This window comes from Anser cygnoides, chromosome 26 (genome assembly GCF_040182565.1).
Source record: "Anser cygnoides isolate HZ-2024a breed goose chromosome 26, Taihu_goose_T2T_genome, whole genome shotgun sequence".
In the NCBI taxonomy this organism is placed as follows: domain Eukaryota; kingdom Metazoa; phylum Chordata; class Aves; order Anseriformes; family Anatidae; genus Anser; species Anser cygnoides.
In genome coordinates this window covers 4,910,916-4,936,236 of record NC_089898.1, presented here as the reverse complement: position 1 = coordinate 4,936,236, position 25,321 = coordinate 4,910,916, and the positions used below count along the sequence as shown (strand labels likewise).

Sequence of the window (25,321 nt, the reverse complement as noted above, 5' to 3'; positions counted from 1 at the left end):
CCCCCCTGCGTCACTGCCCCGGGGTGCCCGGCGTTGCGCCACGGCCTCGGCGGGGACGGGGACGGGGAGTCCCCGGGGTGGGGGTGACGCAGGCGGCGGGGCTGCCCCCGGCGGGGCACGGCCCCTTCCCGCATCCGGCGCTGGCGGACGCCTCCCGCACGGCACGGCCCCCGCCCGCGGCGCTGGGGACGGCACGGGAATGGGGTGGCGGCACGGGAATAGGGTGGTGGCAGCACGGGAACGGGGTGACGGCACGGGAACGGGGTGGTGGAGTGCATGGGATGCTGGGGATGGGGACCCAGAGGGGGCCGGGGGGGGACAGGGTGTGTAGGACCGTGGGGATGGGGCACAAAGGGCCGTGGGGACGTGGGACGCGGGACAGTGGGGACAGGGCGCATGGGATCGTGAGGATGGGGAATAAAAGAACATGGGGACAGGGCACACGGGACCGTGGGGACAGGGCGCATGGGACCACGGGGCTCAGAAAACAAGGGGCCAGGGCACACGGGACCACGGGGCCAGGGCGCGTGGGACCATGGGGACAGAGCATGGGACAAGGGGAACGACGCAGATGGGACACTGAGGACAGTGGGCATGGTCCCCAGGGCACGGGGCACCACTGGGACAGAGCACACAGGACCACGGGGACAGCCCACATGGGACCATGGGGACAGGGCGCGGGGGCCACACCGTGGGGACGGTGCAGGTGGAGGATACAGGGAGCGGAGGACACGGGGCCCTGCCGGCATTTCGCCATCGCGCCGCGTCTGGGCTCGTCCCTGGGGCGGGCCCTGTCCCCACGCCCTATAAGTGCCACCACCGGTGGGTGACAATGCAGAGGACACCACTCCCCAGCAGGTTCTCGGAGGCCGACACCTTTGCAGGTAGCGCTCCCGGCGGGGGCGGGGACGGGGACGGGGACGGGGACGGGGTGCTGGTCTGCTGGGATCAGATCCGGGCAGCGTTCCTGAGCCGTTCACTCTGGAGCCTACTGACAACCGGCGGCGGGCGGTGCGGGGCGGCGACGGGGGGAATCTCCCTGCCGGTTCTCCCCAGCGCTGCCCCCTCTCTCGTGCAGGCTCTGCCATGTCCCACGCGTCCACAGCAGCCCCCAGGTAAGTGGTGGGGGTGCGGGGCCACCTGCTCTGGGACCGACCCCCCCGGCGCGGTGGCACCCGTCCTCAGTCCTCTCTCGCTCCTCCAGAGGCGGCGCCGGGAGCCCCCGGAGGTGCCAGGACCATGCCCAGCGCCATGAGCGCCCGCTGGGTGTCACCGTGGGGGGGACCTCGGGGGACAGCGGCCCCGTGACGTCCGTCATTGACCCCGACATGGAGGCCTTGTTCGACGAGTTCCTGGGGAAAGGTAGAGGCCAGGGGACACGCGCGCCCTGTCCCCATGTCCCCATATCCCCGTGTCCCCATGTCCCCGTGTCCCCATGTCCCCTCCCCACATGCCTGTGATGCCAACATGTCCCTGTGTCCCCTTGTTGTCCACGATGTTCTTGTCCTCCATCCCCATGTCCCCACACCCCATGATGCTTCCTCCCCATGTCCCTGTGTCCCCCCTCCACGTGCCTGTGATGTCCTTCTGTCCTCCTGATGCCCACGTCCCCCATCCCTGTGTCCCCTGTCCCCACATCCCTGGGTCCCCTCCCCATGTGCCAGTGATGCCTACAAGTCCTTGTGTCCCTGTGTCCCCATGTCCCTACAAGTCCCCGTGTCCCTACATGTCCCCATGTCCCTACGCATCCCTATGTCCCCATGTGTCCCCGTGTCCCCACACATCCCCAGACCCTACACGTCCCCACGTTCCCCCTGACACCCAGATACCCGTGACACCCTCACCCCCCACCCCCACGCCCCCCTGTCCCCACGCACCCACGACACCCCCGCCCCCCGTGTCCCCGTGTCCCCTCGCAGTGAGATTCGAGGAGGAGACGATGACCACCTCGGTGGCCTCGGGGACGGCGCAGCCCTACCACTACGCGGTGCGGGACGCGGAGCACAAGGCGCTGTGCCTGCAGGGGGGGCGCCTGGTGGCCACCAGCCTGCAGGGCGCCAACGCCGCCCAGGAAGGTGGGTGCTGGGTGGCTGGGTGGGTGGGCGCTGGGGGGGGGTCACCCCCACCCGTGGGTGCCCCCCGCCGACCCACTCGCCCTGTCCCCACGCAGAAGCCATCAGCGTGGTCCCCAACCGGCACCTGGAGCGCCGGCGCTGCCCCCTCATCGTGGGCATCCGCGGGGGCAGCCAGGCCCTGTCCTGCGGCACCGGCCCCGAGCCCCAGCTGCGGCTGGAGGTGAGCGGGGGGGGGTCACCGGGGAACCCCTGCGAGATGGGGGGGGACAAGGGGGCGGGGTGCCCGTGGGGGTGATGTGGGGTGGGGGTAGCTGGAGGTGGAGGAGACCGGGAGTGGTGGAACCAAGAGGTGGGGGTGTGTGGGGTGGGGAGTGCACGGGGTGGTGGCACCCCGAGGTGGTGGCACCCCGAGGTGGTGTGACCCCAGGGTGGTGGCACCCCAAGTTGGTGGCACCCTAAGGTGGGGTCACCTCAAGGTGGGGTCACCCCAAGGTGGTGGCACCTGGAGGTGGGGGTTTCTGGGATGGTGTCACCCCAAGGTGGGGTCACTCTAAGGTGGTGTCACCCCAAGGTGGGGTCACCCCAAGGTGGTGGCACCTCTAGGTTGTGTCATCCTAAACTGGTGGCACCTGGAGGTGGTGACATCTGGAGATAGGGGTTCCTGGGATGGTGTCTCCTCAAGATGGTTGGCACCCCAAGGTGGTGGCACCCCAAGGTGGGGGTTCCTGGGACGCCGCCACCCCTTGGCGATGCCACCCGGGGGTGTCCCTGAGGTGTCGGTGACCCACGGTGACACCCCCGCAGGAGGTGGGGGTGCTGGACCTGTTCCACGCGGAGGACCACGCCATGCCCTACACCTTCTACAAGACGTTCGGGGGCTCCACGCACACCTTCGAGGCGGCCGCCTTCCCCGGGCACTTCCTCAGCACCACCCCGCGGCACGGCGAGGCGCTGGGCCTGGCCCCCCCGGCCGCCCAGGACTCCATCACCTCCTTCTACCTGCGCCGCAAGTGACTGGGGGGGGGCACCCGTGGGTGGGGGGGGGGGGGGCTGGCACACCGCCCCCACAGCCTCCTGTGGGAATAAAGGTGCTGGCTGCAGCGGCTGGTGTGCGGTGTGCGTCTGTGGGGGCAGGATCAGGCCCTGGTGTGGGGCAGGATCAGGCCCTGGTGTGGCTCAGGACCAGGCCCTGCTGCGGGGCAGGACCAGGACCCAGGTGCGGGGCAGGACCAGGCCCCCCCCCGGCTCAGGACCAGGCCCCCGCTGTCCGTCAGGATCAGGCCCTCCCCCCCCCCCCCCCGCAGCCCCCCCGAAGTGGGCGTGGCCTCTCGGTAGGGGGCGTGGCCTCGGGACGGCGGGGAACTGGGCGTGGCCAATCCCGCCCCGCCCTCCCGAGGGGCGGTGGAGGAAGGGGCGGGGCCAGTCCTGGCCACGCCCCCCCTCGCGCGCGCCGGCCGTGCCGGTAAGGGGAGGGGGAGCGGGGGGGGGGGGGGGAGCAGGAGCCGGGTGTCCCCCCCCCACCCCCGGAGCCCCCCCCCCAAATTTACCCCCCCCAATTTACCCCCCCCGCCCCTTGGCTTCCCCCACGCCCCCCCTCTGCCCCCCCCTCCCCCGTGGGTTTCCCGTGGGTGGGGGGCGTTGGGCGGGGGGGGGGGGGGAACCGGAGGGACCCCCCCCCCCCCCGCAGGGAGCCCGCCACGGGGGGGTGGGGGGGGGCACCCACGCGCGATTTGGAGGGACCCCCCCCCCCCCCAAAAAAACACGCCGGAAGCACCCGCTGTGGGGTGCAGGGGGGGCAGGGAGCCCAACCCCCTTGGGGTCCCCACCCTTGGGTGCGGGTTGGGGGGGGGGCACCCACGGGGACACGCGTGGGGGGGCGACACGGGTGGGTGTGGGGGGGGCAGGGCGTGGGTGCCCCCCACCCGCGGCTCCCCCTGGGGCTGCTGTGGGGCGGCGTGGGGCGGGCTGTGGGGCACGGTGTGGGGCAGGGGGTGTGGGGGGGACACGCGTGGGGGGGGACATGCGTGGGGGGGACACGCATGGGGTGGGGGGTGTGTGGGGGGGCACAGGGTTTCCTCCCTCCCATCCCCCCTTCCTGCCCCGGTAGCGGGGCCGGAAGCCGGCGGGCGGTGACGTGGGTGACACGGGGACGGCGTGGGGCGCGCTGGGGGGGCCCCCGGCTCCCAGCGCCCCCCCCCCCATCCGTCCGTTAACGGGGCTTCTCCCCCAGGTCAGGCCCACGGCCATGGGGGGGCCGCGGTGACGCCGGTGACGCCGCGGCATGGAGCCGGGTGGCGGCCGCCCCCCCGGCGCGCTGGCGGCGCAGGACGCCATCGTCTTCTCCGAAGCCGCCCCCCCGGCCGCCGGGACCCCCGGGCCCCCCCTGCCCGCGCCCGCCGACGTCTTCTGGGCCAGCCTGGTGCAGGCCCAGCTCTGCGTCTGGGACCTGCAGGGGGCCATCGACGGGCAGCACGGGGACACCGGTGGCACCCATGGTGGTGGCACCCACGGCAGTGGTGGCACCGCTGGTGGCGGTGGTGGCACCCACGGGTCCGACCGTGGTCACCAGGGGGGCTCGCACCAGCGTGTCCCCACCCATGGGACCTCCTCCTCTGAGCCCGTCCCCGCGTACGGGGGCGCCCCGGTGGGACGCGTGGGCACCCATGGGAGCTCCTCGCCCCTGTGCACGTCTGGGGGTGGGAGCACGCTGATGGAGCACCCAAGCCGTGGAGCTGCGTGTGAGAGCTTCTCACCCGTGGACGTGGGTGGGAGCATCTCACACGAGCACGTGGACGGCCATGGGACCACCGTGGCCACCTATGGGACCACCTCCTCCGAATCCATCCCCACCTACGGGAGCACCTTGGCAGAGCATGTGGCCACCCATGGGACCATCTCCTCTGAGTCCATCTTCACGTATGGGAGCACTTCACATGAGCACATGACCACCCATGGGACCACGTCCTCCGAATCCATCTTCACATATGGGAGCACTTCACATGAGCATGGGGCCACCCATGGGACCACCTCCTCCAAGTCCACCTTCACGTATGGGAGCACCTCACACGAGCACGTGGACACCCATAGGACCACCTCCGCCGAATCCATCTCCACGTATGGGACCATTTCACGCGAGCACTTGGCCACCCATGGGACCACCACCTCCGAGCCCATCCCCACGTCCAGGAGCACCCCACACGAGCCCGTGGCCACCCATGGGACCAGCTCGCCCCAGTCCGTGCCCGTGGGCGGGAGCATCTCCTGTGAGCACCCACCACCCGGTGGGACCACGTTGCCCACAGGTGGGAGCTTCTCGTACAAGGACGTGGCCCTGGGTGGGGGCTTCTGGCAGGAGCCCCACGGGTGTGGGGCCGTGGACAGGAGCGTCTCGCACGAGCACCTGCCCACCTTTGGGACCATCGCGCCCACGTCCATGCCCACCTTTGGGACCATCGCACCGAAGTCCGTGCCCACCCATGGGACCATGTCATGGGTGCATGTCCCAACAGATGGAACCACCTTGACCAAGCCCACACCCCCAGATGGGACCATGTTGACCAAGTCCTTGCCCATGGATGAGACCATCTCATGGGAGCATGTCCCAGCAGGTGGGATCATCTTGACCAAGTCTGTGCCCATGTATAGGACCATGTCATGGGAGCCTTCTCCAACAGATGGGACCATGCTGACCAAGTCGATTCCCAAGGATGACACCATCTCATGGGAGCATGTTCCCACAGATGGGACCATCTCGACCAAGTCCTTGCCCACGGATGGAACCATCTCAACCACGTCCACACCCATGGGTGGGACCATCTTGACCAAGTCAATGCCCACAGATGGGAACATCTCATGGGAGCATGTTCCAGCAGATGGGACCATCTCGACCAAGTCAATGCCCACAGATGAGACCATCTCAACCAAGTCCACACCCATGGATGGGACCATGTCATGGGAGCATGTTCCAACAGATGGGACCATCTCGACCAAGTCCATGCCCATGGGTGGCACCATGTTGACCAAATCTATTCCCAAGGATGACACCATCTCATGGGCACATGTTCCAACAGATGAGACCATTTCGACCAAGTCAGTGCTCACAGATGGGACCATCTCAACCAAGTCCATGCCCATGGATGGCACCATGTCATGGGAGCGTGTCCCAACAGATGGGACCATCTCAACCAAGTCCGTGCCCATGGATGGCACCATGTCATGGGAGCGTGTCCCAACAGATGGGACCATCTCAACCAAGTCCATGCCCATGGGTGGCACAATCTCATGGGAGCATTTCCCAGCAGATGGGACCATCTTGACCAAGTCAATGCCCACAGACGGGACCATGTCCTGGGAGCATGTTCCAACAGATGGGACCATCTCGACCAAGTCAGTGCCCACAGAGGGGACCATCTCAACCAAGTCCGAGCCCGTGGGTGGCACCATCTTGTGGGCACATGTCCCAGCAGATGGGACCATCTCAACCAAGTCCATGGCCATGGATGGGAGAATCTTGCCTGAATCCACGCCCGTGGATGGAAGCATCTCACCCAAGTCTACGGATGGGACCTTCTTGCCCAAACCCACGCCCGTGGATGGCACCATCTCACCCATGGATGGGACCTTCTCGCCCAAGCCCATGGATGAGACCACCTCACCCAAGCCCACCCCCGTGGATGACACCATCCCCCAGGATGCCGTGCCCACCAACGCCACCATCTTACCCAGTCCCCCAGACCCCAAACGGAGCGAGGAGGAGGAAGAGGAGGAGGAGGAGGAGGAGGAGGAGGAGGAGGAGGAGCAGGACAACGATGAGGATGAAGAGGAGGAGGAGGAGGACCTGGAGGAGGAGGAGCCCCTCTTCCACACCAACCCCCTCTTCTGCAGCCGGGCGCCCCTCTACAGGCCGCACCTGCCCCCCCTGCGCATCACGGAGCTGGACATCGCGGGCGCCCCCACCATGGGGGGCACGCAGGAGGTAAGGGGGGGGTGCGGGTGTTGGGGGGGCACCCCAAAACTTCAACCCCCCCCCCCCCCCCCCCCCCCAGTCCCTGTGCCCACCCAGCTCTGTCCTCTGCAGGTTGCGGTGGCCGCGGGGGGGGGCAGCACCAGCCCCATGGAGCAGGGTGAGTGTGGGGACCCCTGGCCCCTTTTTGGGGGGGGGGTGCTTGGGGGGGGGGGGGGCACCATGCAGTGTGGGGGGGGGGCGATGCTGATGGGACCCCCCCACCCCCCCAATACATCCCCCCCTTTTGTCTTCTCCCACCCCAGGCCTGGCGTTTTCCAGCCCCCCGGAGCTGACCCCAGTGGGGGGGCACCAGGACCCCCCCCCAGAATCCCCAGGAGGGGGGAACCCGGCCCCACCCAGCCCTAAGTGCCCCCCAGATTTGGCACCAGCGGGGGGGGACTGGGACCCCCCCAGCCTCTTACGCCCCCTGGATCTGCCCCAACCCAGCCCCCCAGCACCCCCAGACCTGCCCCCCAAAAGCCCCCCAGCACCCCTGGATCTGCCTGCCCCCCCAGCACCCCCAGACTTGCCCCCCCCCAGCCCCCCAGCACCCCCGGACCAGCCCCCCCCCAGCCCCCCAGCCCCCTTGGATCTGCCCCCCCCCAACCCCGTGGCACCCCCAGACTTGCCCCCCCCCAGCCCCCCAGCACCCCCAGACCTGCCCCCTCCCAGCCCCCCAGCTCCCCTGGATCTGCCCCCCCCCAGCCCCAAAACCTCCCCATATCCTCCCCAGGGTGGGGGGCACCATCTCCCCCCACCAGCCCCCCCAGATTCCCCCCCCCAATATCCCCAGCGAGGGGGACGCCAGCCCCCCCCCTTCCCCCTTAACCTCCCCTCGACCCCCCCAGTTTTGCCCCGGGGGGGGCAGCAGGAGCCCCCCCCCAGCCCCTGGACCCCCCCAATCCCCTCCCCAACCTCTGCCCGGCCGCCACGGGGACCCCCGGGGCCAGCGGGTGCCGGGGGGCTGCGGGGGGCCCCCCCCATGCCGGGGGGCCACTGTGCCCGTGGGGGGGGCGTGGCTCAGGGCCCCGCGCCCCCCCCCGCCTCCCCGCGCCCCGACACGGAGGAGCTGCCCCCCGAGAGCGGCCAGGAGCCCCCGCCGGACCCCCCCGCCAGCACCCATGGGTGAGGGACCCCAGCGCCCCGAGTTCCTTGGGACCCCCGTCCCCGCGGACCCCTCCCCCGTCTGTCTGTCTGTCCCCCCCCCAACCTCCCCGTCTGTCCCTACAGACCCCAGACCCCTGCCTGACCCCCCCGAGACCCCCAGCTGTGCCCCTAAGCCCCCCGTCCAGCCCCCCCATTCCCCATCCACCCCCGTAGACCCGTCTGTCTGTCCGTCTGTCCCCCCAGACCCCCCCACCCATGCCCCCAGACCCCCACCTGTCCGTCTGTCTGTCCCCCCAGACCCCTATCCATGCCCCCAGACCCCAAGCGTCCAGCTGTCTGTCCCCCCCAGCCCCCCCCCACGTCCCCAGCCCCCCACCTGTCCGTCCATCTGTCCCCCCCCACCTCCCCTCCTCCCCCTGACCCCCCCAAACCCCCAGCCCCTCCCCAACCCCCCCAGCTCCACCCGACCCCCCCCGACCCCCCCCATTGCCCCTCCACCCGCCCTCCCTGCCCCCCCCATGTCCCCCCCCCGACCCCCCCTCCCCCCCTGACCCCCCCATGTCCCCCCCCCAGGTGCCAGCCGGGGGGGCCGGGGGGCCGCGGGGACGCGCAGCGCCTGGCCGCCCGCCTCTTCCACCTCGACGGCTTCAAGAAGTCCCAGGTGGCCTCGTTCCTCCGCAAAAAGTACGGGACGGGGCCGGGGGGGGTCCCGGGGGGGGTCCTGGGGTCAGATCCCCCCCCCCCCCGGCCTCACACCGTGCCCCCCCCCCCCAGCAATGAGTTCAGCAGCCTGGTGGCACAGGAGTACCTGGAGCTCTTCCAGTTCGGGGGGCAGCCGCTGGACCGGGCGCTCCGGTAAATTTGGGGTCGGGGGGGGGGCACGAGGGGTGGGGGTGGGGGGGAGACCCCCATGGGACCCCCTGGTGATGGGTGGGGGCTGGGGGGGGCAGCAGGGGGAGGGAGTTTGGGGATGGGGAGCAAGTGTGGGGGGGGTGATGGGGTTGGGGGAGGGGGGGGTTGGGGATCTGGGGGGGGCACATTTGGGGTGTAGAGGGCTGGATTTGGGGGGTTGGGGGCCTGGGGAGCAGATTTGGGGTCCATGGGAAGGAGATTTGGGCTCTTTTGAGGTTTGGGGGGGGGGGGGGGGGGCGCAGCTTCTTGTGTTGTGGGGTCCAGGGGTCAGCTTTGGGGTCTCCTGCGCTCATCGGAGGCAGATTTGGGATATTTGGGGGTCCAGGGGGGCAGATCTGGGGGCCGATAGAGCCCGGGGGGCAGACTTGAGGTCCAAGGGTTGCAGACGTAGGGGGTTTGGGGGCAGGGGGGGACAAATTTGGGGCGTTTTGGGGTCAGTGAAGGCAGATCTGGGGGGGGGGGGTCCCGTCCATCTACAGGAGTGGGGCCAAAATCTGGGGACTGCTGGGGACCCAGGGAGCACCTTTGGGGTCCCGGACCCCAAATTTGGGGTCTGTCGGGGGTGCGGTGCCGTGGAATCTGGGGAAGGGGGAGGTGTCCCAATTTGGGGGGCGTCCCTGTGAGCACCCCCCCCAACCCCCCCCCCCCCAGGACCTTCCTGCAGGCACTGGTGCTGACGGGCGAGACGCAGGAGCGCGAGCGCATCTTGGGCCACTTCTCGCGGCGCTTCCATCGCTGCAACCCCGGCGCCTTCCCCTCGCCCGGTGAGACCCCCCCCCACCCTGAGACGCCCCCACCCCATGAGACTGACCGCCCCCCTACCCCACAGACCCCCCCCCAAAAAACTCCCCCCAAGACCCCTTTGTGTCACCCCTGCTCCCCGTGCCTCAGTTCCCCCCCTCGGCACCCATCCCATCCAGGCACCCCAAATATTGCGGCTGGACGGTGACGGTCACCACGTCCCCGTGCCTTTTTTTTGGGGGGGGGGGACACCCCCTTTTTTTTTTTTAACCCCCCTGTGCCCCCCCCCCCAGACGCCGTGCACTCGCTGACGTGTGCCATCATGCTGCTGAACACGGACCTGCACGGGCCGGTGAGCGGAACTGAGGGGGGGACGGATGTGTGGTGACACCCCGAGACATTTGGGGGTGCTGGGGGGGGGGGGGGGCACGCACCCACCCCCCCCACCTTGACCCCACCTCCGCAGCGCCTCGGCCGTGCCATGACCAGCGGCGAGTTTGTGGCCAACCTGAGCGGGATGATGGACGGGCAGGACTTCCCCAAGGAGATGCTGAAGGTAACGGGGCCGGGGGGGGACACCAAGGGTGAGGGGGGGGCACCCCACAGCGCCCCCACACCCCAAAATCTGCTGCCCCCCCCTCCCCCCAGGCGCTGTACAACTCCATCCGCACCGAGAAGCTGGAATGGGCGGCGTGAGTAGGGGCCGGGATGCGGGGACCCTAATTTCGGGGGGGTTCGGGGTGGGGGGACGCCCGGTGACACTGATCTGGCCCCAGGGATGAAGAGGAGGAGGAGGAAGAGCCCGGGGGGGGCCCCGCGCCCCCCCGGAAAAGCAGCACCCCCTTCGTGGAGCTGCCGCGCCAGGACGGCGCCACCACGTACCGCCGGGGCTGGCTGGCGCGCAAGGTGCTGGCCGAGGCCGACGGCAAGAAGGGTGAGAGCGGGGGGCGGATTTGGGGTGCCGGGGGGGCCGGCAGGGGGATTTGGGGTCTGGGGGAGCAGGTTCGGGGTGTTTGGGGTGCAGGGAGGGGGGTCCAAGGGAACAGAGTTGGGGCATTTTGGGGTCTGGGCAGCCGGTCTGGGGGTCTAAGGGACCAGATTTCGGGTGTTTTGGGGTTTGGGCAGCTGTTTGGGGCTTAAAGGGACCAGTTTTGGGGTCCAAGGAACCAGAGTTGGGGTGTTTTGGGGCCTGGGGAGCAGATTTGGAGTGGTCTGAGGTCCACATTTAGGGTCCGAGGGGAACAGATTTGGGATGTTTTAGGATCTGGACATCTGCTTGGGGTTTAAGGGGCTCAGATTTGGGGTGTTTGGAGGTTCCGGGGAGCAGATTTGGGGTGTTTGGGAGGGGTTTGGGGAACAGATTTGGGGTGTATTGAGGTCCAGGTTTAGGATCTAGGGGACCAGATTTGGGGTGTTTTGGGGCCTGAGGGGACCAGATTTGGTGTGCTTTGGGGTCTGGTAGCAGATTTGGGGTGGTTTTGGGTCTGGGGAGCTGATATGGCATCCAAGGTGTCCAGATTTGGGGTCTTCGGAAGCAGATTTAGGGAGTCAGAGAGGCAGATTTGGGCTCTGCCGGGATCCAGGGGGAAAGATTTTGGATGTTTTGTTGCCAAGGGGCACATTTGGGGTCCAAGGGGACCAGATTTGGGGTATTCTGAAGTCTGGGGGGAGGGGGCAAATTTAGGGTATTTTGGGTACCAGAGAGGCAGCTTTGGGGTCCATTTTGGGCCCAGAGGAGCAGATTTGGGGACCAGAAGGACAATTATGGGAATCGCTGGCAGCTGCAGAGGCAGCAACCCCGCAAATTTCAGGTCTCTCAGGGGGTGCCCCCCCCCCCCAGACCCCCCCAGGGGACCCTAAACCTCACCTCCCCCCCCCCCCGCTCCCTTCACAGCACCCTGGGGCCGGCGGGGCTGGAAGCCCTTCCACACGGTGCTGAAGGGGACGCTGCTCTACTTCCTCAAAGCGGGGACCCCCCGCCGGGGGCCCGACCCCCCCGGCACCCCCCCGGCGGAGGCCGAGGAGCCCCTGGGGGTCCACCACGCCTTGGCCGAGCGCGCCAGCAAGTACACCAAGCGCCCCCACGTCTTCCGCCTGCAGACGGCCGACCAGCGCGTCCTCCTCTTCCAGGCCCCGTGAGCGTGGGGACAGCGCGGGGACAATGCTGGGGAGGGGGTGGTGGCAGCGCTGACCCCCCTCCCCCCTCCTTTTTGTCCCCTGCCCCCCCCCAGGAGCGAGGAGGAGATGTCCTCGTGGATCTCCCGCATCAACCTGGTGGCCGCCCTCTTCTCCTCGCCCCCTTTCCCCGCCGCCGTGGGCTCCCAGCGCCGCTTCGCCCGGCCCATCCTGCCCGCCGCGCCCAGCCGCAGCCCCCCGGTGAGCCGCGGGGACCGGCTGGGGACCCCCAAAAAATAAAAACCGGGGACCCCCCCGCCTCGTTACCCCCCACCTCGGTCCCCGCAGGAGGAGCAGCACCGAGCCCACGAGGCGTGGATGGAGCGCGTGGCCCAGGAGCTCTTCGAGCACCAGCGCAACCTCCCCGAGAAGCGGGGCCGAGCCCGCGACCTGGACGAGTACCGGGTGAAGAAGGAGTACCTGCTGTACGAGGTGGGGTGGGGGGCACGGGACGGGGACGGGGGGGGACATGGGGACGGGGGGCACACAGGGCTCACCCCCACCCACATTTTATTTCTCGCGGCGCAGAGGCGCCGCTACGAGACCTACGTGCAGGTGCTGGAGACGTGGATCAACTCCGGCGCCCAGGACCTGGAGGGCTGGGAAGCGCAGGCGGGGGCCGTGGCGGCCCCCCCGGAGCCCCCCAACCTCACCAAGGCTCACTCCAGCCCCTCGCTGGCCCCTGAAAGCGCCCCCCCGGCCGGCGTCCGGGTCAAACGCAACATCTCCGAGCGCCGCACCGTGCGTAAGGTCATCCCCAAGCGCAACAAGAACCTGCTGTGACGGGGTCGGGGACCCCCCCCTTCCTTTTTTGAAGACCGCCCCCCCAATTTAGGGTTTGGGGGAAACCCCTCCCAACTTTGGGAATGCCCCCCCCAACCTTGGGAATGCCCCCACACCGCGGTACGAGGGTCCTCGGGGCACCGCCGGAAACAAGGGGGTGCCCCCCACCCAGGATCGAGGACTCAAACTCAGGGAGACCCCCCCCGTGTCCCAGGGGAGGACATGGGGGGGTTGGGGGGGGCCTGGCCCTCCCCCCCCCAGCTTGGCTGCCTTGCCCCCCAGCTGTGCGCCCGCTGCCTGCTGCTGTCGGACACGTCGTCTCGAGGAGACGGCGCCGTGCAATAAACGTGTGTCACACCCCCGCCTCCTGTCCCCCTGTGTCCCCCCCCCAGCCCTACGGGGACACGTGGCCATGGGGGGGGGTCCTCAGGTCCTTGAGGAGTCACCGAGGTGACGGCAGTGACAAACACCCCGCGTTTATTGGCGGTGCCAACCCCTGGCACCCAAGGGTCTCATGGGGACGCGGTGGTGGCACCGGTCCCCGCGCACCGCGCCGGTGCTGTCACCTCTGCTGTGGGCGCTGTCACCCCCCCGGTGGCTTCGGTCCTCGTCCCCACGGAGAGCGGTGTGCCGCTGGTCAGGGGCCCTGGATGGAGGACACGCGTCATGCACCATCGTCATGGGGCACCCTGGGGTGCTGCCACCCCCTGCCCCCCCCCGGTGCCACCCACCTTGGGGACAGCCGTAGAGCCGGTTGACCCGCGCCACGTCGGAGGCGCTGAGCCCCCGCCGCTGCCCCAGCACCGCCCGGGGGTCCTGCAGGGGCGTGATGGTGGGCTCGGCCCCGCGGCTGAAGGCGTAGCTGGAGCGGGGGGGAAAGAGCCAAAAAGCAATGAAATCACCCCAAAAAATATAACGGGGGGGGCAGGAGGAGGGGCCGGGGCTCACCGGCCATAGTGCAGCACGGAGGAGTAGTCGTAGCCCACCAGCGTGTTGGCCGAGCGGGACTTCACGAAGTTGCCCTCAAAGCCTGTAAAGGGGGGGGGATCAGAGGGGGCGGGCTGGCAGTGACACCCCCCCCAGCACCCAAGGGTGGGGGGGACGGGGGGCTCACCGGGCAGGACGTGGCTCCAGGCGATGCTGATGAAGGCGTCGCGGTCGGGCCGGCTGTGCTCGTGCCCGAAGCCCACCGCGTGCAGCAGCTCGTGCAGGGCCACCCCCTTGCCCCCCTGCAGGCACGGGGGGGCCAAGGAGAGGAGCTGCGGCCCCCCGGCACGGCCCACGCTGGAAAAGCACCTGGGGTTGGGGGGGGGGGGGGTGGTAAAAAAAACACAACAAAAACCCAACAAAACAGGACAAAAATAAGGTATTGACAGATGCACGGCAGCCCGGGGGGTCCTGTGCTGTGCCCATGGGCCATGCCACAGGCACGCGTCTCCCGTCACCCGTGGGTGCCGCCACGTCACCCGTGGGTGCTCCCACCCTGTTTCCCACCCCCCCACGGGGGCTCGCTGCCCCCCGCCCCACTCACCCGCCCATGGGGGCGATGACGACGAAGTCCCGCTGGTGGGCGCGGGGCACGAAGCGGACACAGGTGAGCCTCGCCAAGTCGCCCAGCGCCTCCTCCAGCACCCGGGTGCTGCTTGGGTCTGGGGGGGGAGGGGCACGGCTCTGAGCCCCCCCCGGGCAGCTCTGAGCCCCCCCAGGGCAGCTCTGAGCCCCCCCAGGCCCCCACGCTGCCCGGGCATCGCCTACCGAAGCGCTCCGACAGCATGTAGGGGATCCAGACCAGCCCTCGCCTCTTCGGCCATTTGGGGTTTGCGGCTGCAAAAGCTCGGGAGGGGTCCTGGGGGGGCCGGACGCAGCCATCAGCACCCCCACACCACTGAGACCCCCCCCCAGTGCCCCCACCCCCCAAAAAAATCCCCCCCGCACTCACCGCCCGCACGATGTCCCCTTCCAGCAGGGTGCCGGGACCGGGTGCCTGGAGCGGGGTGAGCGCTGGGGGGGGGCACAGGGGGTGAGGGTGGGGGCTCAGCCCCCCCCGTCCCACTGAATGAGCCCCAAAATGGGCTCAGGGTCACCCCCCCGTGCTGCCCCCCCCTCACCTCTGTTGATGCTGAGGATGGCGTCACCCTGCGGGGTCTCGGTGGGGTCTGGGGCCTCCCGCTGCCCCGCAACCCCTGCGACACAGCAGTGGGGTGGGGAGGGGGACACGAGCCCCTCACAGGGGGGGGGTCCACAGCCCTACAACCCCCCCCCACCTCCCCCAGGTGGGTTTGTGGCAACGCACTCAATGCTGAGCGTGCTTCAGCCACGGCAGTGCCCCAAAAACCACAGCAGTGCCCATGAACCCCCAAATGCTCCCCCAAATCCCAAATATTCCCCCAAATGGGGGGCAAATCCCCCCCACCCCCACCCCAAAACCCTCAGTGGGGAGGGGAGCCCCCCCTCACCCGCCAGCAGCCCAAGGAGGCCACCAAGGCCCAACCAAAGCCCAGCCATGGCCCCAACAAACCCCAAACCCCAAGGAAATGCCCCCCAGAAACCTTTATATGGGGCAGCTGGGCCCACGCCTGGAGGCTAATTAATGGCTAATTAATAATTAGAGCTGCACGGGGAGGGGCGCGTGGTGCCAGAACGGCAGCAGGTGTGGGATGCTGTAGGTACCAAGGGGATAACACAAACCCCATAGCTGTTCTGGGGGGTGCACGGGGGGTCCCAGCCAGACCCCGCAGGGGTTCGTTAACATCGGGGGCTAATTGGGGTCTGTTCTGCTTCTACAAATGGCACCAGCCCCTGAGCTCCCTTTCTAGGGGTTTTGGCAGCCCGGAGCTGTCCCCCCCGGCTGGGGGGGGTCGCACCCCAATATTTTGGGGGCCGTTTGTGCAGACTCACAGCCCCACCAGGCGCTCGCCACCACCCAGCAGCGGGGCTGCTGCCACCACAGACCGTTTATTTGTGATTTTCTGCCATCCTACAGAGCCCCCCGCCCCCAGCGCCCCCCCGCCGCGCCCCCCAGCCAGATAACCCCGGTGACACCACGGGGGGGTCGCCACGGTTTTGGGGTCCCCCCCATGCCGCGGGGATGCTGGGGAGCGGGGCTGCGGCGCCCCGGTTGGCGCTGGCAGAAAGGTTCCCCCTGAGCTCTGCCCTCCCCTACAAAGCAGCAGCAGCTAAAAACCAGCTCGCGGAGTCGTTTCCCCAGTTTGCCCAGTTTCCCCAGTCCAGGACGCCCGCAGCGAGAGGTCTTTTGGTGGAAATGAACCGGCGGTGAGGCGGTGCTGATCCCTCGGGGGCCCCAAATCGGGCGTTAGGTGAAGTCCGGCAGCGCGGGGCCGCGATGTCCGGCGAGACCCCCAGATTTCTGGGCGCCGGAGTGCAGAGATGAGGAGGGACGGGGGCGGGACGGGGCGCCGCTGCCGGCCCCAAATAACGGCGTTGCTCCCTTTGCGGGGTGGGGGTACCGACGGGTACGGGGGGGGGCGGTTACACGACACGACACTGCAGCGGTGTGGCCACGGAGGGACGCCGGGGGGGGGCCAGCACCCCCTTCCCCGGCCTCAGGCTGCCCGCAGAGGGGGCGCCGAGCTCGCGGGGAGGGGGCAAAAATGGGAGGCGAGGCGCCCGCGGCCGCCCTAGGCGTACTCCAGCTGGGCAGGGCTGCAGCTGCCCTCGCTCTTGTGCTCGGCCGCGGGCACGCCGGCCTTGCCCTCGCCGCCGCTCTCGAGGGGCTTGGCAGCCATATAGTCCCGCACCTCGATCTCCATCTTCTTGGCCTTCAGTGCCGCCGTGTGCAGCTTCTCCAGGAAGTCGGGCATACCTGCGGGGAGACGGCAGCGGTGAGCGGGGCTCGGCCCCGCAGGGAGCCACCCTCCCGCCCCCTCCCCGCTCTCCTCTCTCTATCTTTCTCCCCGTCGCCAGCAGCCGCCGGGGCTGACACCCGGCTCGACTCCGAGCGGCCCCACGGAGGCGTTTTTTTGGTTTGGGTTCTCTCTTTTTTTCCTCTCGCGTTTCCTGCCCCCGGCCCCGAGCTCAGCGCAACCGCAAGGCAGCGAGGCTCCCCCGCAGATGTGCCTGGCGGTGAAACGGCCCTGGCAGCCCGGCTGAAACAGGCTCCGGAGTGGTGGAGAACAAGTACGGGGTACTTTGGGGGGGGGGGTGTATTTTATTTTTTTTTTTTATTTTTAAATGAAAACAAATCTCTCCTCCGACTCACGGAGGTCTCTGCAGGAAGGGCACAGGGCGTGCAGGAGGTCAGGGCCAAGCTCCTGGCAGCCCTGGGCAGAGCCCTCGCGCCCCAGCACTGCCGCAGGTGGCTCTGGAGCGAGCCTGGCTGGGAGCTGAGGTGCTGCGGGGCTCAACCCCCCCCCCCTCAGCCCCACCAGGGGCTTCCTAAAAGCTTCCCTCCCCCCCCACCCCACAGCTCCCTGCGGTTAAAGCCCTGCTGCAGCACACCCGGCGCTCACAGCAAGAGCTGAGAAGCACGAGCGCTGCCCTGGTGGGGTTACGGGGGCCTGAGGGTGCTGCCCCCAGCCCCCCGGGGGGCCACTGAGCGGCTCAAACCAGGCAAAACCAGGCCATGGGGTAAAAGGAGGGCTGGGGGGGGCAGGGCAGGAGGTCGGGGTGCTGCGTGCGGTGAGCGGACGGCATCGGACTCCACCGTCTACTGCAAAGCACGTGATGGGAAGAGGAAAAAAGAAAAAAAAAAGACAAGCTTTCGCAAGAAGCGGGTTTTGGTTTTATTCCCCCCCCCTCCTCGAGGCGCCACCAGCGAGGAGCAGCTGGAGCCCCCAGGGACCCTACAAGCGTCCTTCTCCCCCTCCCCTTGAAGCTGGCCCCGTTGTGGGAGTCTCAAGAGGTGCTGCGCTCAACAAAAGACAAAAGTTTTCTGCCCCGTTTGCTGACATAACAGGGAAGAACGACAGCCCAGAGCTGCTCCAAGGCCAATGCTGCTCTGAAGTACGGAAAACCCAACTCATTTTAGTATAAAAAAAATATATATATATAGAAATAAATAGAAATAAAAAGGATCCTGCTGTGTTTCTGTTCTGCCTGGACTCTCTCCTCCTCGCAGCCCGTGAGCCAGGCAGAGCTCCCTACCCGTGAGACGGGACCAGCCCCCAGGCCCCCCAGACCAAGGCAGGCTCCGTTTTTAAGCTATTTTACATCTTCCCTGCCCTGGGGGGGCTCAGGAAGGGGAAGGGGGGGAGCGCCCACGGGCAGCCAGAGCGAGGAGGCGGCGGGACGTCCCGCCAAGGGCCATGTCGGCGCTCCCCAAGGCCGCAGGCAGCAACTCACCGCTCGAGACCATCCAGCTGACGCAGTACCGCGGGAACACCGTCTGCGGGTTGTCGCTGTACGTCAGCAAGTAGTCGAAACCGTTCTGGAAAAGGAAAAGGAGGCGGCTCCGTGAGCCCGGCCCGGCAGGCCACCCACGGCCCCCTCAGCGAGCGCCACTGGCTCTCAGGCATCGGAGGAAGCATTAAAGAGGGAAGCACCGCGGTGGTGCAGGGCAGGACGGACCCCGGGAGAGCACGCGGGGAGTTTTTGGAGAAGGTTTTGTGGAGAAGGAAGGAGTCAGGCACCTGCACTGACCCCGTGCAGCCCCTTCAGGCTCTAGGCGGCCTGCAGAGACCCAGCGACACTTGTTGTGAGGACACCGAGCACTACAAACAAGACTTGAGAGGCTCGAGGCTTTTTTAAAAGGCATCCGGGTCTCTGGAGCGACGCGTTTGGCTCCCCAGGGGCACCCAACTCCTCTAGGAAGGGCCTCGAGCTCCCGAGCCAGCACTTCCAGCCCCTACCCCTTAGATCACGACAAGCAGCCTCGCACCCGCGCCTCCCAGCCCCCTGAGACGTGAGACGTACCTCGTCAAAGGTTTTGTGCGGACGGATAACCATCTGGGACTCGTAGGTCCTCACCCGAACGTACTCCGGGTCCTCCGGGACGCTCGGGTGCTCCACAGCCCTGCAGGGACAGAGAGCGGGCGTCAGGGCTCCGGACGGGGATGGCACCGAGCACCGGCTGACCTGGACTAGGTGGGGACTGGGGAGCGAGGTTTTTGAGAACCAGGCTGGATTTCCAAGAGAGCTCCTTCAGGTTTTGAAGGAGATTCAGAAAAAACTCACTGAACCTACACCCGGCTCTTAAAAGTTGGTCTCCGCTTCGTTTTACGGGTGGGAAACGAAGGCAAAGCGCTGCCGTAACTCAGCTGGACAAAAACCAGCCACCGACAAAGACCGGGAGCTCGAACCATCCCGCTGCTTCAGCTGCGGGGCACGACGTGACCCTGGCGCGAGACCCAGCGGATCACGGGGCACCAACGGCCTCGCGGCCTGGCAGGAAAACCTCGGGAGCTTGGCCAGGCCGACGCGGCGCACGTACCGCGACACCAGCACCATCAGGTTGTTCTCCTTGTCCACGCTGTAGCGGCGAACGTAGACGTAGTCTCGCGAATACATTGGGTACTGGGGGAGGGAGAGAGAGCCGGCGTCAGCCCTGCCTGCTCGTGAGGCGTGGTGGGGAGGCAGAGGGGGAAAGGAGGAGGGACTCCCTCACCGGGAAGTGGGTCACCCAGTGAATCACTTCGGAGCCCGTGGCCAGGTCCCTCTCGATGACATCCAGCTTGATGACCAGCGAGTCCCACTTCTTCCTGTACTCGGTGTCCAGCTGGCAGCAAGGAGAGGCTGAGTCAGCACCACGCGTAACAATAACTGGCCCTGCTCCTCACCCCGTGGAAACACACCTCACCACGGCCACGGCTTCTAACACTGAGCAATTAAAGACTCCTGGGCGATGCCGGGAGAGAAGGGGCAGCAGAGGAGGGCTACGCTGCCCGGCAGGGCTCGTGGGAGGGAGGCAGGACCCAACCGGGGCGTGGGATAACTTTGTCCTGCTTCTGGCCTACGCTACGAGCTGTCCTGGGTCGGGGGAGGCCACGCAGACGGATGCCGTTCACCATCTCTCTCCCCCACCCCTCCGGCAGCAGGACTTGATCCCTACCCCACCACACGGGCGGGACTCCCGCTCACCTGGACGTTGAAGAACTGCCTGGGAGTCACGTCTGTGTACGTCCCAAACACTGCAGCAAAGAGAGAGCTTTCAGTCACGGGCAAACGCAAGTTTTTACACCCCACAAACCGACTTTCCCTTCTCATCTTGCTGCACCGAGGCAGGCGTTGGGGCTGCGACCCCCCCCGAAGGGCTGTGAGGGGACGGGACGCGTGGAGGGGGAAGTAAAGGACGGGATTTCACATTTTTTCCTCCAGGCAGAGGCCAGGCGTGGCGCACGAGGCGCAGCCGGTGCCGGATGTGGGGAAGAAGCCGCGTGCAGGGCGCAGTGGGCGGTACCTCGGTACTGGTACAGGTGGGTGCCCTCGATGGGGCGCCGCCAGAGCTTGAAGTGCTTCTTGTCCATGATCATCTCCCAGGGCTGCTCCCCGGGGGCGCGCACCGCATCCCGCTCCGACGCGGGGTCCGGCCGCTGGTACTCGTCCGGGGAGCCGCCGCGAAGCATGGCCGAGATGTTCTCCATGTGCTTCATCTCCTGCGCCGAGCTGGGGGGACACAGAGCACAGTTAGAGACGAACCCGGGCACGGGACGGAGCTTTCCCGTGACGGACGGAGCCCGGGGAGACCTGCAAAACCTTCTCGGCGAGCTAAAGGCAGCGCCTGGGGCTCGGTGCTGCAGGAAGGGTGCTGCCCCGTGCGGGGGTCGCTCGCTGGGACGTGAAACACGCAGCCGGCCAGGTGCCGCAGCTTCCCCAGGCCTTTAACTTCGGTCCCGAGGGCCCTGTGTTATTACAGAGCACCACAAACTTCACTCTGGTGCGTTCGGAAGGGGCTCCCCACGCGATCCCCTGCAGTCGGAGCCCACTCCGTGGCTAAAAGCAGTCACCAGGGGCTGCACGACCCACGGCAGGGCCCTTCCTTCCAGGAGAGGAACGAAACCCCCCCGGGACACGAGCAGCTGCCTCACAGCCGCTGCTTCTCAGGGGAAGTGCCCGAGGGCGGCCGGGCAGAGCCCCGCGAGAGCAGGCACCGAGAGGAAGGGGGCGGCCAAACCTCCCGGCGGCGCCCCCGGAGCGGGGTTGGTTTTGTTGGTTCGGGAGCAGAACGGAGCGGGAGGAGCCCAGGGAAGGAGGGACGCGAGGAAGAAGCGTTTGGGGAAGGCGGCGACCGAGCGCTCGCGGCACCGGCACCGGGGCTGTGCTGAGTCAGCGCAGGAGCAGCGGCCAGGGACGGGGTGGCACTCGGGGGAGGACGGAGACCCCGCAGCACCCCAAGAGGAGATGGGGGGGGGGGGGGGGGGGGGGGGGAAGAGGGGGGACCGGCGCCGCTCCGGGGCTGCAGCAGCTCAGGAGCCCGAGCCGCAGGCGGCAGCTGGTGTTTGTAAGGCAAAGAGGACCGCCAGCCTCCCCCACAGCGGGAGGACAGCACGAGGGGCTCTGCACGCCATCAAAACCCCAAAAAGAAAACGTCAGAATGGGAAAACCCGTGCGTTCGGAGCTGCAGCCCCCACCCGCGCCACCCCACAGTCAAACCTCCGGCCCAGCTCGCGGTGCAGCCCCTGCGGACACGGGGTCCTCGCTCGCTGCCTGCGGCGCCTCCAGCCCCGCCACCGCCCCGAGACACTAATTACGTGGGGTAATTAGCATCGGCCTTAATGAAACCGCCGGCTGGGAGCTGTGAGGCAGGTCTCGCCCGTCGGGTGAGGGCAGGTTGGGGGTGCCGGGGAGCCCCCAGCCTGCGCTGCTCCTGCTCCGAAAGCGTCACACAGCGATCCCGTTCGCTGGCGCCTCCCGCTCCGGGAACAAAACCCCGCAGATTTACGGGGAGGCAGGCGGAAGGAGGCAGCTGCACCCCGATAAACGCGGGGAACGGAGGGGGAACCGCTCCCTCTGCAGGGCTTGGCCCCATCCCTCGTGAGCCGGCCCCTGTCCCGCGAGCGGAGGTGCCAAGAGCCGCAGCGTCCCAGCCCCGTGCCCAGCGGGTGCCAGCGCCAGGCCCCGCGATTTATTTCGGGCGCGCCGGAGCAGCCGGGCCCCGCCGCAGGGCCCTGGGGTCAGGCTGACCTCTGCCTGGGGTGTCAGCAAGCTTCAAACCAAACCCAACCCAACCCAACCCAACCCACCAGCAGCACCTGCTGGGAAGCACGCCCCTTCCTCCTCCCGCCCCTTGAGGCGTGCGAGGAGTAAAAACGCGACAAAACAGCTTAAATTCCCCCCAAAACGGGCCTGTGCTGCTGCCGAGATCGGGTGCTCGGGGAAGGCTGAGGGCTCGGAGCCCAGCGGCCTGCGGGCGTTTCTGCCCCAAACTCCTGGGCTTCCTCCCTGCTTTCCCCCTCCGCGTCCGGAAGCCCCGAACCAGCTCCACAGCTAAGACTTGGTTTTAACCCCCCGAGGCGCACGTCGCACCCTGCTGGCTCCCGAGGGAACCGGCTCAGGGCCCTGCAAGCCCAAACCCAGAGCCAAGGCACGAGGAGGGGAGCAGCGAGCGGGGACATCAAGGCGAGGGCACCGGGAGGGGCTCGGGACCGTCCCCGTAACCTTGAAGCGAGCGGCTCAGCCCCGAGCTTAATCCCACGCCTAATCCAAGCCCTGCTGAGGCCACCACAAAGCGCCGCGTTTGCTGTCCCCGTGTCGGCCCCAAAACACCTTGCAGCACGCGGGTGAGCCGCCTCCCCCGGGGATAAAAAGGGATTTCTCCTCTCCTGGGCCGCGTAAAGGTCATCAGCGCACACCTGAACGCCCCAAGGTGCCCCAAAGCGGGGCAAAGGGACGCAAGCGAGGGGCAGGCCTCGTTAAGGCGAGGATTTAATTGATTATTAGCTAAGCTCCTTAGTGCAGCGCCGGGTACCGAGCTCCTACAGGGTACCGAGCACCCACAGGATGGCGTGGCCATGCGCTCGAGGCGCCGGGAGCTGGAATTGAAGAGGAGGAAAGGCGGCGCTGCCGCGGCGTGCCAGAGCTGCCCATTAAGTTTTAATTATTCCCCCTAAACCCCCCCCAAGTCCCAGCCCGCGCTCACTAATTACGCTGCAACAAAGCCAGGGACGATTCCAAAAAGCACCGAAAAGAAAAAAAAAAGCACCCAAACTGTCCTCATCCCACCACAGCGAGGGCACCCCAGGGTGTCTGGGGGGGTGCTCACCCCACGTGTGTGGGTTTGGTGGGACATCCCCAGCCTGGGGCACCCTGTTGGGGGGGGGGGGGGGGAGTTGGGGGCCTTCCCCGGGGGTTTTGGGGTTAACCCCGTGCCTGGGGGGGGGTCGGGGGGGCTTTGGGGGATCACAAGAGTCAGGATTTTGTGGTAAGGGGGGGAGTTGGGGACCTTGTGAGGGCTTGGGGGGCACCCACAGGAACGGGGTACGGGGTCAGGGGCATCCCCAAGAGCCTGGGGAACACCCCCAGGTGTGGGGGCTCAGGGAGAAACCCCAAGAGTTTGTGGAGGATCCTCTGTCATGGGGGTGGGCAAGGACCCTCTGCGGGGGGGTTTGGGGCCACCCTCAGGCATGGGGGGGGGTCAGGGACAGCCCCAAGAGCTTGAGGATACCTCCAGGTGTGAGGGCTCAGGGGGCAGCCCCAGGAATTTGGGGGGGGCCTCTGACATGGGGGGCTCATGGGGTGGACAAGGACCCTCCAGGGTGGCTCGAGACCACCCTGAGGCATGAGGGGGGCTCAGGGGCACCCCCAAGAGCTCAGGGCCCACCCCCAGGTGTAGGGGCTCAGGGACACCCCCAAGAATTTGCCCCCCCCCAAACACGGGGGCTCAGGGGGCACCCCGAGGAGTATTGGGGGGGTCCCTCTGAGTTGGGGGCACGCCAGGACCCTCGGGGGGGGGGGGGGGGAGGGACCTCCGACACGGGGGGGTTGTGGGGCGGGCAGGGACCCTCGGAGCGGGGCGCGGGGGGCAGGTGTCGGGGGGCACGCACCGCTGCAGCTCCTCCTCCTCGATGCGCTGCCCGTCCCACACGAAGACCCCGGCCAGGGCGGCCATGAGGCGGGCGGCGGCGAGGGCGGGGCGGCCCCGGGCCAGCCCCCGCCCCCCCCCGGGGCCTCCTCCTCCTCCTCCTCCTCCTCCTGCCCGCCGCCCCCCTCCCCTCTCCTCAGCCCCCCCGCCCCCCCGCTGCCGGCCCCGCCGCGGCCTCCTCGCCCGCTGCCCGCCGCCGGAGCCGCACTGCAGCAGGCCCAGCAGGCCCAGCAGGCCGCGCCGCCCCGCCTGGCCCCCGGCGGGAGAAGGAGGAGGAGGAGGGCGGGGAGGAGGCGGCGGCAGGCCCGAGGCCGGCGGGCGGAAGCCCAGCCGCGAGGCCCGGGCGAGGAGGCCGAGGAGCGGCCGCCGCGGCTGCAACATGCCGCCGCTCTGCCCCCGCCGCCGTCGCGCGGCGTCTGACGTCAGCGCGCCGCGCCGCCCGCTCCTCATTGGGCGCCGCCGCCGCCGCCCCGCGCGGCGATTGGGTGGGGAGGGGCGTGGGCGGAGCCTAAGGGGTGGGCGGGGACAGCGCGAGAGGGGGCGGGGCCTAGCGCGGGGACGCGGCCCCGCCCGGGGGGCTGGGGGCGGGGCTGGGGGGGGGCATGGGGCTGGGGGGGGGGCACAGGGCTTCGGTTGGTGGGGGGGGCACCGGCCTTCATGTATCGGGGTGTGGGGGACGTGGGCCCTCATTTATTGGGGTGTGGGGGCCACGGGACTTTATTTATTGGGGTGCGCAGCACAGGCCTGTATTTGTAGGGGTACGGGGGGCACAGGCCTTTATTTATTGGGGTTTGGGGCACCAGCCTTTCTTTATTGGGGTGCAGGGGGCACAGACCTTTATTTATTGGGGTTTGGGGACACCAGCCTTTATTTATTGGGGTTTGGGGCACAGACCCTTATTTATTGGGGTTTAGGGGCACAGACCTTTCTTTATTGGGGTGCACAGCACAGGCCTGTATTTGTTGGGGCACAGGGGGCACAGAACTTTATTTATTGGGGTTTGGGGCACCAGCCTTTATTTATTAGGTTGTGGGGGCCACAGGCCTATATTTATTGGGGTGCACAGCAGCAACCTTTATTTATTGGGGTGTGGGGGGCACCTAGCCTTTATTTAGTGGGGTGCAGGATTACAGGGCATTATTTATTGGGGTGCTGGGGGCACAGCCCTTTATTGGGGTGCAGGGTACAGGCCTTTATTTACTGGGGTACAGGGGCCACAGGACTTTATTTATTGGGGTTTGTGGCACCAGCCTTTATTTACTGGGGTCCAGGGGGCACAGAACTTTATTTATTGGGGTTTAGGGGCACAGACCTTTATTTATTGGGGTACACAGCAGCAACCTTTATTTTTGGGGTGCAGGAGTACAGGCCACTATTTCTTGGGGTGCTGGGGGCACAGCGCTTTATTGGGGTGCAGGGTACACACCTTTTATTTATCGGGGTGCGCAGGACTTTATTGAGATATGGGGGCATAGGACTTTATTTATTGGGGTGGGGGTCCCCAGCCTTTATTCATGGGGGTGCAGGGCACAAGGCTTTATTTATTAG

At 67.6% G+C, this 25,321-nt stretch overlaps 5 protein-coding genes across 5 annotated transcripts; 3 read left to right on the top strand and 2 right to left on the bottom strand.

Moving 5' to 3' along the window:
• The first annotated feature begins 104 nt into the window (after positions 1-104).
• Positions 105-3,109, top strand: LOC136786986 (interleukin-1 receptor antagonist protein-like). The gene is made up of 6 exons (XM_066983468.1): positions 105-884; positions 1,079-1,115; positions 1,205-1,362; positions 1,920-2,075; positions 2,171-2,295; positions 2,880-3,109. The coding sequence occupies exons 1-6, from the start codon at positions 665-667 to the stop codon at positions 3,087-3,089; spliced, it is 906 nt and encodes a 301-aa protein (XP_066839569.1). The 5' UTR covers positions 105-664; the 3' UTR covers positions 3,090-3,109.
• Positions 3,110-4,099: 990 nt separating this feature from the next.
• LOC136786954 (uncharacterized) lies at positions 4,100-7,908 on the top strand. The gene is made up of 4 exons (XM_066983301.1): positions 4,100-7,050; positions 7,153-7,198; positions 7,344-7,718; positions 7,874-7,908. The coding sequence occupies exons 1-4, from the start codon at positions 4,357-4,359 to the stop codon at positions 7,906-7,908; spliced, it is 3,150 nt and encodes a 1,049-aa protein (XP_066839402.1). The 5' UTR covers positions 4,100-4,356.
• A 74-nt stretch (positions 7,909-7,982) lies between these two features.
• LOC125181002 (PH and SEC7 domain-containing protein 4-like) lies at positions 7,983-13,160 on the top strand. Its single transcript, XM_066983407.1, has 12 exons — positions 7,983-8,205; positions 8,761-8,871; positions 8,962-9,042; positions 9,751-9,863; positions 10,134-10,192; positions 10,307-10,396; positions 10,489-10,532; positions 10,617-10,774; positions 11,735-11,975; positions 12,072-12,216; positions 12,304-12,447; positions 12,544-13,160. Exons 1-12 carry the CDS (start codon positions 8,063-8,065, stop codon positions 12,796-12,798), a joined length of 1,584 nt encoding a protein of 527 aa, XP_066839508.1. The 5' UTR covers positions 7,983-8,062; the 3' UTR covers positions 12,799-13,160.
• Positions 13,161-13,275: 115 nt separating this feature from the next.
• Positions 13,276-15,589, bottom strand: ASTL (astacin like metalloendopeptidase). The gene is made up of 9 exons (XM_066983409.1): positions 15,255-15,589; positions 14,907-14,981; positions 14,738-14,799; positions 14,554-14,644; positions 14,330-14,447; positions 13,913-14,094; positions 13,747-13,828; positions 13,530-13,660; positions 13,276-13,444 (listed from the first exon to the last, which is right to left on the bottom strand). The coding sequence occupies exons 1-9, from the start codon at positions 15,301-15,303 to the stop codon at positions 13,311-13,313; spliced, it is 924 nt and encodes a 307-aa protein (XP_066839510.1). The 5' UTR covers positions 15,304-15,589; the 3' UTR covers positions 13,276-13,310.
• A 145-nt stretch (positions 15,590-15,734) lies between these two features.
• Positions 15,735-24,177, bottom strand: STARD7 (StAR related lipid transfer domain containing 7). The gene is made up of 8 exons (XM_066983408.1): positions 23,736-24,177; positions 20,153-20,358; positions 19,834-19,883; positions 19,361-19,471; positions 19,187-19,269; positions 18,670-18,769; positions 18,100-18,184; positions 15,735-16,621 (listed from the first exon to the last, which is right to left on the bottom strand). The coding sequence occupies exons 1-8, from the start codon at positions 24,152-24,154 to the stop codon at positions 16,437-16,439; spliced, it is 1,239 nt and encodes a 412-aa protein (XP_066839509.1). The 5' UTR covers positions 24,155-24,177; the 3' UTR covers positions 15,735-16,436.
• Between the last annotated feature and the right edge of the window lie 1,144 nt (positions 24,178-25,321).